Below are 18,530 nucleotides of genomic sequence, written 5' to 3' on the forward strand. Positions count from 1 at the left end.
AAACCAGTGGTCTGTGGCTGACCAAGTTTGCAGATGACTGCAAGCTGGGCACTGTCATAAATTCCCCTAGTTATGTGAATATCCTCCAAGAAGGCCTTACCCAAACTAATGACTGGTGCCAGAAGCATGGCCTCAAATTGAATGCCAAGAAATGCATCATTATCCCCTTTGGGGAAAATGTCATCCCCACTAATTATCACATTAATAACAACGTACTAAGCACGCAATCAGTCGTGAGGGACTTGGGCGCCCAGGTTGATAGCAACCTGAGTTTTGACCACCATGTTGCCTCCGTTGTACGGAAGGCTTTCTACATGGCCCACCTCATAAGTAAGGGTATTTCATCCAGGAACAAGAAGGTCATAATATCCCTGTACTCCTCCCTTATCAGACCCATTATCGAGTACAGTGCCCCCTTCGGCATGTACCTTGCCAAGCACATGCAGCAGTTGTAGAGACTACAGAGGTTCCTGACCAGGAAAATCCAGGGTCACAAACACATATCCTATACAGATAGTCTAAAAGCCCTGTCCCTCTACACAGTCTCGTACAGACTGCTCAGAAGTGACCTGTGTCTGGCATACAAGGCTATCTCAGAATCAGCCTTGATGGTGTTGTTGCATATCCATAAGTCAAACTCCACTCACGCAGCCCTCAAGCAAGGCCTCTCCACCTGGTCTGTGACATTAACAGAACTTGTTGTCGGGATAGATTTGTGTCCCAGTGACTCCTCCATCTGTGGAATAGACTCCCTGTCCTTGGCAAGCAGAGTATCTCACTAGCCCTCTTTAAGAGGAACCTGGACTACGACTGGATGGGAAACAGAAAATATACCCCTGGGATCCCACTTGTGTCCCTGCTGGACAGGGAAAACAGGTACTGACTTTGTGGTAACATGGGTGAAATCCTTGGCTAGGCTTATACAATGGCTGCACTGGGTCCTGTGATGGGATGTGAGAAGAGAGATGCCCAACGAAGTTGGAGTTTACGAGTCTAACTTTGACTGAAAAGCTGGAATGGCTGCAAGTTGGACTTTGATAATGAAGTAACTAAGTCCAATATCAGTAATTTCAGAAAGAGAAGATAAAATTGAAGGGAGTGGGGGTGAAAAGGGATACAGTCCTCTACCCATTTCACATAAAGGAAAACAATTCTTTGCATCTTTGTAAATATTGAGACATCTGAGAATAGAAGACATGTGCATGCCCACTGCAAAAAGCTAAGATTTAATATTGTCTTAGGGTTGAATTCCTGTCCATTTGTGCTCATCAAGTTGGTTCCTTGCCATTTTGTAATTAGAACAAGTCACAGTTGAAATAGAAAATTATATGCATTATGTAGAGAATTCCATTTTCTCCCTCTCAGATTTGATTTAATCAATTTTTTTTCTGTTATTTCATTTACTGCATCCTTTTGTGACAGATTCTCATTGGCTTTAAAGCAAGACAGTAGGCTGTGGCTTTAGTTTGTAGGTTGTTGAACTTAAGCAGAACATTTAATTTTGCCCATTACATGTTTCAGGTGTTGCCAATCTCTGCACAAGAGCTGTGTGAGATCACTGAGGATCAGGATTCCATAGTTAGCCCACTTGTGTGCCTGTCACAAAACACTAATACGGATTTCCTTAAACCTGTCAAAATTCAGCTACCTCTACCACCTGGGGTCACAGGTTAGTATTTAATTAACTACCTCATATTCCAGTATTCACAGGAGTTGAATTGATGGATACTTTTGCAAGTTGTTACATTTTGCTGCAATTTAAAAAATATATAAATGTTCTACTCCAAATAAATGTTGCTGTATTGATGTTCATGCATGTATTCATTTCGGAAATAATTACTGTGATACTACATTTCAGATTTGTACAGTTGCAGGATATTTTCTAATGGAGTGTGATTTAGAGAAATTGTTTGCCATGAGATTTCTATAACTTTGATGAAATATTACTGCAGAAAGGTATGGTAATCGTAACATTTCATACTGCGGAGATAGCCAAATGATCAGACAAAGATTTTTTTTAACTAATAATTATAAAATTGTAGAAAACCACACTGCAACAGCTAGGATTCACCCGTCAATACTTTATTGTATAAAATCACAAACAGATTGAGCGCTTTCTTCCCTTACATAGGGATTTCATCAGAATCTGTATACATTCAAAAATCCCCCCTTAAATACCTTTTTTAAAAAATGATGTCATTCATTAAGAACTAATTAATCAAATTTAAAGTGCTACAGGCATAAAAAATCTATTATATATTCTTAAAATTGCTCAATAATACATTTATAAATATACAATTTCATTATTAAAAAAATAAAATATGTATATATTGTTTACAATCTCTCTTACTGCCTTTAAAATGACATGTTATGTAAGGAATTCATTTCATAAGGACCACTTTCTTATTTAAAATAGGCTTTATAGAAATAATTTCATTTAAGCCTGGCGGGATACTTGCTTGCAGTTTAATTTGCCATTTAGTCTCCCTCTCTTCTATGTGACTCCTAAAGTCACCACCCCTCGGATTTTTCCTGACCTTCTCTAAAATACTAAACCTAAATTCCTTACAGTCCTGGGAAGTGCTAATATGCCTGAATAGGGCATTGTTAGTGTTTTTAGTATTGATTTGGTATGTGTGTTCATATATCCTGTCCCTCAATCTTCTCTCAGTTTTACCTACATAAAAACTGGGACAGGATTTTGAAAGCGCTCAATCTGTTTGTGGTGTTATACAATAAAGTATCGACGGGTTAATCCTAGCTGTTGCAGTGTGGTTTTCAACAATTTTATAAGTGGACTTCAAGCTGCTGGGCTCAAATTTGTCTTTTTAGTTGTTATTGTGAGCCTATTTCTTGCTATGGACTCACTAAATGATATAACGCCGATTATTTCCCCTATCTGATGAGAGGAACTGCATCAAGTCCAATCCGAATTGGCTATGCTCAAAGGAGAGCTTACGAGGCTCATTGAGCTTTTTACACAACCTGGTGATTGTAGCCAAAGCATTCAATCCAAAAGGAAGCGCCATTCGTCGCCCTTGAGTGACGTCACTCTGAATGAGACCAGAATTGGGAAACCGAGAGGAACTAGCCGTGCTGGTGAGGCGAATGCCGGATTCAATGTAATTGCGAGCCCCTGTAATAGTTTTTTGGCTTAAGGGCAACTATCAGCAACTGAGGATAAAACTATTAAAGGGATAGATATGGGGGCACGACCGAAAGACACTTCCTCGAGGTGTACAATCAATGGAAGTGGACGAAATGGCAGTAGACATAGCCAAAACAGCGAGCGAAATGGTTGCAACCAAAAGGAACAAATAGAGACACCTAAGAGACATGTGAGTAATAACAAATGTACTGTGGCTCAAAATAACAATACCGGACATTGTAAAGGTTTTGATTACCTTTTGGCTAAGCAGTATGTATTTTCAAATTATGGTAAAACTGATACAGCAAATAAGGACATTAATAACCAAAAAGACAATCTTGAAGGTAATGTGAAGGACTTAATATTAAAATTTGAGTCCAAAATGTTTCTAATAAAGAAACTACAGGTTGAAAATGGGTACTTATCAGAATGTGTCTTAAAAAAGGTTGTACCTAAGGGGCTTAGAATGTATAAATTTCCTTTTGGACTGGACTATGATGACAGTCTCATAGCAGAATTTACAGAAATGTTTGATAGATTTGGAATGGAACTAGTAGGAAAAATCATAAAAAGCAATGATAAGAAGTTAAGTTTGTTGATTGAACAGGCAGAAATGTTAGATAGGAAGATAAAAAATGATTTATTGTTCTCAGAATATGAAGGCATGTATTACAGAAAAATAGAAAATATTGATTTTAAATGTAATAGGTTGTTTGAAACAAAGTGCAAAAAATGCAAAGAGATTTAGATGAATATCAGGAGAATAGGGCATATTTGATGAAAGTTGAAAACAAGGAGAAACATTACAGACATAATTATAATGAGAATAAAAATGTTCCTAGGCGAACAAAAGGAAAGGTACACAACAATGAACACTATGTTAAAGATAATTATGACCCTCCACCTTTTCAGTATCATCAGGAATGGGATGTAGGATGGGTAGAAGAAAGAAATCAAAGGCCAACAGGATGGAACAAAAAGAACAGATACAAGAAATAGAAGGGATAGAAACCATCATGGAAAATGGAATAATAAACACCATGAAGGGTTATCATATTTATAATTATGCAGGAATAGAGTTAACAAAGGAACACTTTGAATTATGTATGAAAGGATTAAAATTTGTTCCCACAAGAAGTTTTGACTACACAGAAACTATCATAGAGATCAAGATGTTTTTAAGAAAGTTGTATTTAGCTTATTTATGTGAAAATTCAATACAAAACGAAAGGAGAACTAACAATTTAGAATTAAGAAACAAAAGTGTATACAATCCACCATTAGATCCTACTCTAAATGTTTTGAAGAAAGCTATTATGGAAGATATATATCAGCTAAAAAGTAAAGAACAAAAATTCAAACATAAAAACCTCACTAGAAAAGAAAATGAGGTTTTATAAGCACAAAAAAGAGACCAGAACATTAGAATTATGAGACCAGACAAGGGAGGTGGGATGGTTTTCTATGATACATTAGAGTACTCTCAAAAAATATCCGAAATGCTTAATGACATAGAAACATATCAACCATCCTCCCTGAATGAAATAAACATCAGTCATAAAAGGATAGATTATTATTTGGAAGATTACTTGCTAGAAGAAAGAATTTCAGGTGATTTATATAACTATTTAAAGGTCTCAAATCTAAAAGTAGCCACTATCTTTGGAATTCCAAAGATACACAAAGGGTTGGAAAATCTTGGTTTTAGACCAATAGTAGATGGACGTGGGTCAAAAACATATCCGTTTGGAGTGGTTATTGATAAATGGTTGAAACAGCAGGTCTCGAACAGTGAACATATCCTTAAGGATTCATGGGATTTTTTTAGGAAGAATAAAGCATGAATTCTGGAACAAGGATATAATATTTCTTACTATTGATGTAGTATAATTATTTACATCTATTCCTAAAAAAAGAAGGTTTGGAATTTTTTGGAGATTGTCTCCAAAAAAATACCTTTTTAGAAAATGACAAGAAAAATTTATTGGTGGAATTTATGGAAATTGTTCTTGATTGTAATTGCATCTTTTTTGATGGAGAATTTTATAGACAGCACAGAGGTGTAGCCATGGGAGCCTCTTGTGCTCCTGTCTTTGCCAATCTTGTACTTTTGGAGTGGGAACAAAAGTACTTATTCAATAGTGAATTATTTCAATACATGAAAGTATATGTGAGATTCCTGGACAATATTTTTATCCTATGGCAAGGTCCAGAGAATACAATAACAGACTTAGTTCAATATCTCAATGAGAGTACAGGATTCTTAAAGTTTACACGTTTACAACAAAAAAGGAATAAACTACTTGGATACATATATAGAAAAAGATACTAACTGTTTTAAATCCAAAGTTTACAGAAAGCCATCCTTTAGTAACTCTTACCTGCAATATGCTAGTGGCCATCCACTTAAACAAAAGAACAGTATAATCAAAGGCCAATTGATCAGAGTTGCTAGAATGACCTCGAAACAAAATGACTTAGAAGGTGAACTAAACATAGTCGCTAATATGTTTCAGGAAAGGGGGTATCCTGTAAAAATTATAAAGGAATATGTGGATTATGTGAGAAGTGAATGGGGCAAGAAATATAAACCATTGTTAGGGAGTAAGTGTACCCCACAAGAATGTGCAAGTACAAAAGAAGTAGAAAATAAAAGGTATGAAAGAGCCATGATTGTCCCATATGGTTGTAAGGCAACAGAGGTCGAAAAAATTATAAACAAAAATTGGGCCATTCTTAAAAATAACCCAAAATTATGGAACTTAGAAGGGATCAAACCTAATTTTGTCTATAAAGTTGGACCAAATCTGAAAAAGAACTTTGAAATGCCATTTAAATCCATTAATAAGTTTGGTACCAAAAAATATGGTAACTGTTCACAATGTAAATACATTTGTCTAGATGAGACGATAAAAATCAACAATTTATTAAAAACTATAATAAGACCTGAGAAGGGGAATTGCCAGACAACTGGAATAATATATTTGGCTATGTGTAAATCCTGTCCCAGTTTTTACATAGGTAAAACTGAGAGAAGATTGAGGGACAGGATATACGAACACACATACCAAATCAATACTAAAAACACTAACAATGCCCTATTCAGGCATATTAGCACTTCCCAGGACTGTAAGGAATTTAGGTTTAGTATTTTAGAGAAGGTCAGGAAAAATCCGAGGGGTGGTGACTTTAGGAGTCACATAGAAGAGAGGCGGAGACCCGCCAGGCTTAAATTAAATTATTTCTATAAAGCCTATTTTAAATAAGAAAGTGGTCCTTATGAAATGAATTCCTTATATAACATGTAATTTTAAAGGCAGTAAGAGAGATTGTGAACAATATATACATATTTTATTTTTTTAATAATGAAATTGTATATTTATAAATGTATTATTGAGCAATTTTAAGAATATATAATAGATTTTTTATGCCTGTAGCACTTTAAATTTGATTAATTAGTTTTTAATGAATGACGTCATTTTTTAAAAAAGGTATTTGAGGGGGGGATTTTTGAATGTATACAGATTCTGATGAAATCCCTATGTAAGGGAAGAAAGCTCTCAATCTGTTTCTGATTTTATACAATAAGGTATCGACGGGTGAATCCTAGCTGTTGCAGTGTGGTTGTCTACAATTTTATAAGTGGACTTCAAGCTGCTGGGCTCAAATTTGTCTTTTTAACTAATAATTATGAGACTGTTAATAGAAGTCAAAAAAGTGCATGATAAAAGATGTCTTTGAAATGAGGCATAGAAAATATGGGTTAAATTGGAATTAGGTCATGGAAGAGTTATTCACGTACCTAGTAATGGAAATATGGATAGATGCAAGGCATATGTTTTATATAGAGAAGAGCTTAAAACTTTATTTATTTATTTATTTTTTTTTGGAGGTCAGGAATATATTGGATACAAAAATTTACGCAAAATGAAGAAATAGGACAGTCTGTTAAAATTGCAAAAGGCTTTGCTGAACATGTAAATCTATGGAACAAACTGGGTTTGGTTGTTCTCGTATGAAAAAAATAGAGCAGTAAGAATCTGTTCTTATTTCTAACAGAAATAAAGAAGAAAAGTGTATGGAAGTACACACCCAAATGTTATTCTCAAACCAAACTCCAAGCAGTTGTAGTTACGTCTGCCCCCAGAGTAATTCATGTCAGTATTATGGACCAGCACTTCACAAAATTTATCTAGCCTGCCTTATTGAAATGGGTATCTTGAGACAGTGTAAGAATTGTATCTTGCTCTCTCATGACCATCTAGCAGCATAACACAGTGTGAGAGACATGCACATATACAATATTCTTGGATGCAAAAATCTCACACGTAGTAAACTCAGACACCAAAATCATCAGCAGTATACCACACATCACACTTCTCCAAGGCCATCATAATACACATAATCCATTGTATGCTGACATTCTGAAGATTAACTTGCCTAAACCTCAGAGACCTCCAAATAACAACACAAGCACAAAGCATACTCGGCATATTAAGCTTCCTTCCTCATGTAGCAGAAGGAGTCCCAAAGTCACAGATGCTGATCCCATAAGGCAGACATTGACCCAGCCAAATATTCTTGTTATTGGTGACTCCATTGCAAGACCTACAGATGTGCCTCTTACCAGGCTGAGCAAGGAAAGAGTGACTGGTAGTTGCTTGTCTGGTGCCAGGAACTGTCAAGTCATGCATGCATTTGGTTCCTTGAACAATTACCATTATGACTCTGCCATAGTTCCTGCCAGTGTCAATGACTTGAGATGTACCTCAGTGGACTAGATGAAGAAATACATGAAGAGCTTCTTAGACTGTCCAAGGAAGGTATGACTCTAGCATTGTGCAGCATTCCACCTTCTCCAAGGATGATGCCGCAATATGATCAGAAAATAATTGACTTAAGTTTTTGATGTCTTTCAAAGGGGGTGTAATATTTGTCAACCTGGGAGGATATGATTGACAGACCATGCTGCTTTGCCAGAGATGATCTGCGTCTGTCCCCTCTAGGGTTTTGATTATTTGCAAAGATGTTGTCCATCCCCATAGTGCCTTTTTTAGGCAATGCCAACCTGATAAACCTACCAACATTATGAAACAAGCAAAAGAAAATATGAAAGTATTACTGATTAATGGTAGGAGCCTAAACAAGAAACTGTGCTTCCTATAAGCCCTTCTCACCCTGAAGGACACTGACGTCTGTGTAGTGACTGAGACATGGTTTAAATTAGCAGAAAGTGCTCCAGCTGTGCAGGGCTATAACACCTTCCACACACTTAGACCAGCTCAGAAGATGAAAAAAAGGTGTAGGCGTCAATGTCTGTCTGTATCCAAAAGAGACTCGCATCAAGGCTGGTAAAGCAGCATGATGCACTACCACTTTTTCATGTCAAAATAACCATCAGATAGGTCCCTTATCATATATTAGCTAGGTATAGAACTCCTAGGACTAATGAAAGCTTCAATACCTGTCTACAGGAACTAGAATCACTCAGTATTGAACCCAATGCCGTTTTCCTAGGTGATGTAAACTATCCAACTATAAACTGGAAAACCTACACCACCACTAGTGCACAAGCACAGAGATTCCTGCACTTTGTCAATGCAGATGCCCTGGAACAATTAGTTAAGAGTACCCACTCGGCAGAATAACTTATTGCACCTTGTCCTTAATAACATGGGAGCATCTTGTATCATCCCTTATACATCTTCATCACTTGTTAAGACTGACCGTTAAGCAGTCTTCTTCCAAATAAAATTGAAACCAGAGATGGTTATGGTTTTTATTTTCTTTTTTTAAATAAAATCCATGATTTTATACAGCAACTGCCATGATTGACTGGTTGGATTTACTTCTGTTTTTTGCATTTAACCAGTCTTAATCCAAGTTTGCAACATTTTTCTCTACCTATAGAAATTTCTTTAAGACAAATTACCTACTCCTAAGTGATACATTGGCAAGTTTCAAATCTCCATCAAACCCTGTTAACACCACTGAATATGCAGAAATGTACACCACCACACTATACCAGCATGTAAACAGCTGCATAGATGCAGCTGTGTCCTGTAGGAACGAGTGCATGGCAAAGCCCCCAAAACAAATCCACATGGTGGAACCATAATATCAACAAGCTTTATAATAAAAAGGAAAAGAATTTTGACCAAAAGTAAGAAGAGTAATTTCCAGAATGTTAGAGCCCTTGTCACTGAAATAAACAAACAGCTCAGGAATTTAATAAAATATACCAAAGCCAAGTTTGAGGCTAAAATAGCCAAGCCAAAGAAAATCAAAAGGCATTTTAGTTATGTACATAATCTCAAAAGTACATCACAACAATGTGCTGAGCTGATTGTGAGCAATGCTGCCTACACTGAGGTTAAAAATACAGCAAACCTACTGGCTGATCTCTAACTTTACTCCTGTCTTCCCTCTGTCTGTCCATTAATATATACCTAAAACTGTCTCACCTTCAGTTATCACACAAGACCAAGTCCTAAAAGTGCTATCAAAACCTAAAAATGCTGCATTGATGCGTTCTGACAGTATATCTTGATGCTTCTTAAATATCATGAAGCACAGTTTTGCCACACACCTAACAACACTGTTCAATCTCTGCTTCCATACATGTTTTGTACCAAACGAATGGAGAACACCAACAGTCATTCCTCTGCATAAGAGAGGACCCCAAGCAGTTACAGACCTTTAAGGCTGACCAGCTTCACATGCAAAGCCATGGAAGGACTTGCAATGGAATTAATCAGTCAGGACATAGGAAACTTCCAGACACTGGACCCATCTTATTTTGAATTTCGGAAGGGCAGGTTGTGCTTACTCAGCCTGGTGGATTTTTTGAAAAGGTCACTAAAGCAATGGATGAAGGCAAAATGTTGCACAGTGCATACCCTGACTTGGCCAAAGCTTTACACATTGCCTCACTCAGACAATAAACTGGGAATAAAGCCCTATGTCATCTGCTGGATTGCCAACTGGCTCGCAGATAGGATGCAGGTAATCAAAATAGGGAAGTTACTTCCACAAGGTGACCAGTTACAAGTGGAGTCTCCCAGGGCTTTGTGCTAAGACCTCTCCTGTTTGGCATCTGCTTTTCTGAAGTAAAAGCCAAGACCAAAGGACACTGACTGCCTTAGTTTGCAGATGACTGCAAACTAGGAGTAGTCATTGAATCCCAAAAGGGCTTAGCCATTCTGCAAAAAGGTGTGTCCCATATAAATAATTGGTGCCAAAATCATGGACTGAAAGTAAATATCAGAAAATGCACTATATTATCCGTTGGTATGTGATCTGCCATAGAGAACCACAACATTGACAATACACCTGTAAGAGTTGATCCATTTCATAGGTTCATAGGCAAATACTAAGCTAGGTGCCCATTACGGGCCATTTTAAGCCTAATCAAAGTCTATTCAAAGGTGAGACTCAAACCCTGTACCCTTGTGTCTGTAAGGTAAATACCTTACCCATTATGCAAACCCCTAACCCTTGTTCAAGATTTGGGAATTTATGTGGACAGTGACCTAACTGTTGACCAGCATGTATGTATTGTTGTAAGAAAGACCTTCTATATTGCACAGCTTATACACAAAGGGATTGTGTCTAGATCTAGGGATGCCCTTGTCCCCCTTTACGCAGCCCTCATTAGGCCAATCATTGAATGTAATGCCTTCTTTGGCATGTATCTTTCCAGACCCATGCAACAAGTAGAACACCCACAGAAATACCTTACTAAAAGGATACAAGGCCCAAATAACATGTCCTACATAGACTGACTCAGAGCCCTGTCACTATAATCTGTATCTTACAGACTGCTAAGAGGTGACCTGTATCTGCCATACAAGGCATCATACGATCCATTACTGATGGATTTACTTCACATCAACAAGTCAAATGACGTTATAAATATTCAATCTGGGAATTTAAACCTCTTTTGCAATATCAGTAGAACAACAGTGTGGAGAGACAAGTGTATCTCACTCTGAAACAGACTCTCCAGCCATATAAAACAAACTTCATCCTTGACAGTATTCAAGTGCAACGTGGACTTGTGGATGGAAAGCAGAAAATTTACCCTAGGACTGCCCCCTGTACTACTAATGGACAGACGCACCTTCTAAATGCTGTATCCCATGTGTAGAACAGAGCATGTGTATGTACCTTTAAGAAGCATTTCAGATGTAGGCATGTGCATATCAATAGTGAGCACATGCAGGCAGCAGTGCCATTTTGAGAGAACAGCCAGAGTGTTAACATGTATGAGTGTAGTAGTCAGTCTGTTTATAAGTTTAAGTTACAAAGCCTCATTCCTGATGTGTTTGTGTGTAATAAAGCTGTTTGAACTGAACCCGCAACCGTTTGTCTGTTTTATCCTGACCAGACGAGTGACATGGTGTCAGAATCGTGATTAAGAGAGCAACTTCAAGCCATGAGGTGCAGAGTTGAAGGTGAAGGCAGATTGAGCTGGTTGAGTGAAACAGAGCTCAGATGATCAAAAAAGGGCCAGAAAAGAACTTAAGGTAACCAAAACTTGCACAGATGATTTATCTGACAAAGAAAATGAAACGGAGCATTCGTAAGGCACAAAACGCATTATTAATTAAACAAGTAGCACAAAACTTATTATTAATCATACGAAAGGCACAAAATGCATTATTAATTAAACAAAATGTTTGAAACCACGATATTTGATAAAACTAGCAGAAATATTTATATGGGGCTCAGAATTACCTCAGATTTGCATAACGAGCAAGTTTAAAGTACAATGAGCACAATAAAATTATAAGAGCATAAGAGATTAAAAGGGCATAACTAGTGCAATAAAAGGGCAAAATAAGTTTAGAGCAAGGTGACTGCATATTTTTTTTAGTAAAAGACCATGTTTTGGGCAAAAACTACTATTTTGCGTTGACCGAAGCCATTCAAAGCATAATTGGAGTTGTTTGAAGTATCTCAGAGTGTGCAAAGTGTTTGCAGAGTGTGTACTTTATTACGTTGCAATTATTTCAAAGAGTTTGCTGTGTGCAAAGTACAGTTATATTGCAAAATGCAAAGTACAGCCATTTCAAAACGTTTCCAGTTTCAGTGACGTTATTTTCTCAGAGTATGCTGATGTTTTCAATGACAAGCTAGGCAAACTTCCAGTTGTGTACTCCATGAAAGTAGACCCAGAATTCAGACCAGCAAGGAGAGTTCCATTTATTTGAAGAGTGCCACCATTTCATAGTGTTTCTTACACAGTACAGAGTTATTTCACAAAGTAAAGCCATTTTGAAGAGTTTCTATGTTGTGTACAGTTTATTTGCAAAGTGCATTCATCTCAAAGTGTTTCTTACTCTGAGCTTTTTCTGCTGTGTACAGTTTATTAGCAAAGTGCAGTCATTTTAACCTATTTCTTATACTGATAAGGAGTGGTTTCATAAGGTACAGTGATTTTAGTTTTCTTGTTCTACAGAGACTTATTTGGCATAGATCAGTTATTTCAGACAGTCTTTTGTGCTATTGGGCATAATTACGAGTTCTGACATAAAGTTCTGGTATATTTATTTGTGTGTATGTTCGTACATAATTCCAAGCACCTTCACTACTGTGTTTTGATATGGCAGAGGCATTTCGCAGACCCACTCCACTTGTGTTATATCATAATATAGCAGAGAATTGGAGAGTATTTGAGCAGGAATACGATATTTTCTTACAAGCAGCTTTTTCTGACAAGGATGCACGTTCAAAGGCATTCATTTTGCTTAACTTAGCTGAGTCAGAGGCCATTGAAAGAGAGCATTCATTTGTGTATGCATCAGAAGTATATGCAGGAGAGGGGGAAACTGCCATATTGTTGTACCGGCTGAATCAAAGGAAGACCCTGAGTGCTTGAAAAGTAAATTTAGAGAAATGTGTAACCCCCAGACAAATGTTACATTAGAGAGGCACCTATTTTATACAAGAGACCAAAAGCCAGGTGAAACTTTTGCAGCTTATATCACTGACTTGAGAAATAAATCTAAAACATGTAGATTTGGTGATTTGACAGATTAGTTAATAAAGGGCAGGCTTGTGTGTGGTGTTAATAGTGCTGTAGTGAGAAAGATTTTGCTTCGTGACTGTGATTTAACATTAAGCAAAGCATAGAGATTTGCAAATCCATGAGCTCACAGAAAGGCACACAAGTATGCTTACAAGTGACAAGAGCTTATTTTCAACAGCCTCTAGAGCAAGCATAGACAGCATGCAGCATGTGGCAAGCAGAAACAGGCCAAAGCACATGGCAGCTGAAAACCCTGTGGGATTTCCTGGGAGGAGCTGTAAATTTCTAGCAAGTTCCAAGACTAGTTCAGTAAAAAGGACATGCTCAGTGCAGTATAAGGGTGAGTCAGCAAAACCTAAGTCAAGTCGTATTGTTAACTGTCATAATTGTGGTGCTAACCATGAGTCTAAAAGAGAGAAGTGCTTAGCATTTGGTCAGCAATGCCACAAGTGTAAAAAATGGAACCACTTTCAAAAGTTTTGGAAACCGAGCAAGCCTCATTCAGTTATTAAGAAAGGCTACTTAAAAAAGCAAATTGATCATATAGAAGGCTGCAACCCTACTTTCTATGTAGATCGTGCATCTGTGGTCGGTGAAAAGGTTAATGCAGTAGATTTGTTTGCAAAGAATGAAGTATTTTATACTGTCCTAATCAATGGTAAACCCAAGGAGCTCAAAGTAGACGCTGGTTTGAAGTGTACTCTTATGTTATCAGAAACATTTGCTAGAGTGGAAGCCGGTGAGCAACTTAATTTGGCTAATTGTGTGAAGCTTGTTGCTTATGGAGGTGAAGAGAGTCAAACCGAAGGCTCAGTAGTGCTTTCATGCTATTCGGCTGGGAACCATTATAGCTTGCAATTTTGTGTGGTTAAGAGACCTGTGCAGTCATTATTAGGTCTCAGAGACAGTTTGAGAATGAAACTGCTTTCTTTTACCAAAGAAGGACATCATGTAAGCACATATCCCAATTCCAGTGACGCCATTTTCTCAGAGTATGCTGATGTTTTCAATGACAAGCTAGGCAAACTTCCAGTTGTGTACTCCATGAAAGTAGACCCAGCAGTCAGTCCAGTGGTCAGACCAGCAAAGCGAGTTCCAGTAGCCATGCAGGACAAAGTCAAGGTCCAGTTAGTCAAAATGGTGCAGCAAGGTGTGATTTGTCCAGTCACAGAACGAACTGAGTGGGTGTCTTCCATTGTAGCTGCTCATAAGAACAATCCAGAGGAAATGAGAATATGCATTGACCCAAGAGACTTCAACAAGGCATTAAAAAGACCTCATCATCCTATGCGTACAGTTGAGGAGATTGCCACTCTCATGTCAAATGCCACTGTTTTTTCTGTCTTAGATGCCAAGAGTTCATTTTGGCAAGTAATGCTTGATCACAAATCTTTAATACTAACTACATTCGGTACCCCATTTGGTAGATTGATTCCTCAGGATGTCTTTTGGAATAAATTGTGCCAGTGAAGTCTTTGTGTGCAATGGAACACATTTTTTCATGCTATCTCTGTGCAATAATAGTGAATGATTTACTAGCTGGTGGCAATGGTGAAGCAGAGCATGACAGAAATCTCAGGAAAGTTCTGGACAGAGCACGTGAAGTGAACTTGAAGCTTAATCCTCTGAAATGTAAATTCAGACTCTCAGAAGTTACTTGTGTAGGTCATTTATTTACCAGTACAGGCTTATGACCAGACCCTTCAAAACAAGCAGCCAGTCTTGAAATTCCAGCTCCAGACAATGTCCAAGCTTTACAGCATTTCCTTGGTATGGTTAACGATTTGGGCAAGTTTATCCCTGACGTTAGTGAGTTAACAGTGCCTTTGAGAGAGCTGACATGCAAAAATGTTGCCTGATCATGGTTAGAACAACACCAGGGAGCATTTGATGATCTCAAACAGCAAATTGCCAACCCTTCTACATAGGTTCATAGGTGTGTACTAGGCTAATGGCTCTGGAGCCACAAGCCTAGCCCATAGGATTACCCTGGCATCGTGCCACCTGACTTTAGTTCCTGGTGCCTCTGTCGAGTAGAGCCACTGAAGTGATCCCGGGGTGAATTTTTTATTTCCCATCCACTCATCAAGATTTCTCTTGAAGAGGGCCAGTGAGGTGCTCTGTTTGACATGTATGGGAAGTCTATTCCATAGCATGGGCAGTCTCTGGGTTATAAACCTGTCCCCTCCAGCACATTCTGTTGATTGTGGTAATGAGGTTGAGGTCTCTGGAGTGTGTGGTGCAGAGGGATTTGGATTTCTTTAGATGTAGCATTTCTAACAGACAAAAAACACGAACTAGTAAGAAGGCAAAACCCACACAGTGAACTGCAACAACCTGCTTTATTCCAGAACCATAAGAATGAAGAATACTTAGCGCTTTCACCCAAACATTAGGGCATCATCAGAGTACAAAGAATTAACATCAAGGCCATTCATATATATGCAAATAATTTCCCAATAACTTAATTAACTAATTAACATGATAATTGATTAATTAAACAATGTCAATGTAGAGATATGTTTAAAATCACTTGACTCCAATAAAAAACATGTTTAAAATATATATATATATAATGCATATGTTATAAATATACATATAAAAAATGTAATATTATTATATAAAATATGTATAAAAGACTTGTATTATATTGTTATAAAATATTTAAAAATTATTATATCAATAAATAGATATATAAGTAATAAATTATAACTGTACATAAAAAATAATATACATTATAAAATATGGTCATATAAAATGTGACCTATATTTTAAAATGCTTGAAATAGATATATTTTCATTGATACCAGGTAACATACAAGCATTTAATCTAAATTGCCATAAACATTCCATAGCCTCAAGCATAGTCTTGTCATCACCACCTTTGTGTACATTATGTGGAATTCTATCTATAACAAAAAATATAAATCTTTTAAAACTTGGACATCTAGTACTGTGCATGTATAAAGAACTAGTAGTCTTGTGTTTCTTAATATCCCTAGCATGCGCAACTATGCGTTCCCTTAGCTTCCTAATAGTTTTGCCAACATAAAATGCCGGACAAGTGGAGCAAGTAGCCAGATATATCACCATCTTCGTGTTGCAATTACAGTAACCAGGGCATCTAATAGTCTTATTGTAACCCTGTATTGCAACATAGGGACCATCATTAATGTATTTGCAAGTGTGACAAGTACCACATTTGCTCATTTTTGATGTTTTATATAAATTCCTGTTGCTGTTAGACTCATAGATGTCCTTTAAATTTCTCCCTCTACTAAAAGTGATTTTAGGCTGACTTCCTAATATCTTAGATAGCTCAGCATTATTTATAAAAACACTTGTCCATGTCTCCTTAATAATATCAGCTAAATAATGTGATGTATCATTATATGGCAAAATAAATTAATCCTATCTAGGCAAACTAGAACTATTATTGGACAAATTGTCACATCCATATTTAATAATAGGTCTATATGGTGTGGTCCTATTAGTATAAATATCCTTTTTAATGGTATCAATTAGACTATTAGGGTATCCTCGATCCATAAACATATTAGACAAAATTTCGATTTCATGTTTAAACATACTATCATCACTAATGATTCTTGATAATCTAACCATTTGCCCTTTGATCAGATTTCTTTTTTGATACATAGGGTGACAACTATCGAAATGTAAAAAAGAATTAGAAAAGGTTTTCTTCCTAAAAATGTTGGAATGAAAACCATCGTCATCATGGGACAAAGTAAGATCAAGAAATTCACATTGTTTGTCTTGAATATTACTAGTGAGTGCTAGGTCAGACATGGCTCTGTAAGTCAAGCAGAGATTGCCTCAAAGTAGGCGATATGAGACCGAGAATAGTTAGAGTTTTTGAGTTTGTCCATATAGGGCAAGTGTTTAAGGCCTAGGATCCTCTTTGTGAGGTACTTTTGCAACCTCTTCAGTTGTTGCAGGTGTCTAGTGAGGTACATGCCAAATGGGGCATTGTACTCTATGATTGACCCAATGAGGGAAGAGTAGAAGGAGACAATGACCTCTTTCTTCCTGCATGTAAAACCCTTAGTAATGAGATGTGCCACATAGAAGGTCAAAAGAGAGGTTGCTGTCAATTTGTGTACCCAGATCTCTTATAACGTGTTCTGTGTTCACTGGACTACCATCGATGTGGTAATTCATGGGAACTGGGTTTTTCCCAAAGGGGATGATGACCCATTTTTTGGCAGTGAGCTCAAGGCCATGGTTCTAACACCAGTCATTGGTCTCGATGAGGCCTTTCTGTAGGATGTCAACATTACTTGGGGAGTTAATAGCTCCCAACTTGCAATCGTCTGCGAATTTTGACAGACAGAGTTCCTTCGTGTTGTCCTGGACTTCAGAGAAGTAGATACCAAACAGGAGAGGACCCAAGACTGAACCCTGTGGGACTCAACTCTTGACTGGTCAGCAGTCTGACTTGGAGTCAGCTCCTTTCACACTCTGGATTCTGTCTGTGAGCTAGTTTCCAACCCACCTAGTGATATAGGGGTTGATGCCTAACTTAGTGAGTTTTTCTATGATTCCTGAGTGAGGAATGGTATCAAAGGCCTTGGCCAGATCTAGGTAGGCTGTATGAACCATCTTGCCTTCATCCTCAGCTCTGGTGACTGACTCAAAGAAGTCGACCAAGTTGAGCAGGCATGGTCTACCCTTCACAAAACCAAACTGTGTGGGATCCAGAGTTTGGAGACTCCCTATATCCTTGTTTATTAGGTTGATGATGATGCGTTACATAGCTTTGCATGTCAGACTCGTCAGGCTAATGGGGTGATAGTTCCCATGGTCTGTAGTCACTCCTCCTTTGTGGAGAGGGATGACTGGAGCAGTGCGCCATTCGATAGGGACATAGCCTGAGGTGAGGCTGTGATTTAACAGGTCACACAGTTGAGGTGCCAGTTCACTCTGTAGTTCATGTAGAACACAGCCAGGGATATTGTCAGGTCCCATAGAAGCTGTATTCTTGGCCTTGGACAATGCTGTTTTAACCTGTGCAACAGTAATACTGGGTGCCTGTCAATCTACTGGTATTGTGATTGGTCCTTTGGGGGAGGGGGTAAAGTTGGCACCGAATCTGTCAGCCAGTGTATGGCAATATCTGTTGGCTCGGTATAGGAGGTACTGTTGTGCAGTAGCTCAGAGCAAATCTGGGTATTGCCGTGGAGGTTCTTTACTTAACTATAGAAGGCATTGTGGTTGTCTTTACTATCTGCTGCAATTCTGTTTTCATACCTAACTTTGGAGGATTTGATGAGGGATCTCAACTTTTTGTTGAGGCTGATAAGTGAGTTTTTCCAGTCCTGGGACTTC

At 37.7% G+C, this 18,530-nt stretch overlaps 1 protein-coding gene across 1 annotated transcript in view; it reads left to right on the forward strand.

Annotated features, from left to right (window-relative positions):
• The window catches only part of PIDD1 (p53-induced death domain protein 1), a 1,004,177-nt gene that overhangs the window by 346,387 nt on the left and 639,260 nt on the right, over positions 1 to 18,530 (forward strand). The window contains exon 8 of the mRNA XM_044059769.1: positions 1,522 to 1,669. Coding sequence (XP_043915704.1) covers positions 1,522 to 1,669 — 148 coding nt within the window. The remainder of the gene's footprint in view (positions 1 to 1,521; positions 1,670 to 18,530) is intronic.

This window comes from Protopterus annectens, chromosome 17.part0, assembly GCF_019279795.1.
Source record: "Protopterus annectens isolate FY-2018-M chromosome 17.part0, PAN1.0, whole genome shotgun sequence".
In the NCBI taxonomy this organism is placed as follows: domain Eukaryota; kingdom Metazoa; phylum Chordata; order Ceratodontiformes; family Protopteridae; genus Protopterus; species Protopterus annectens.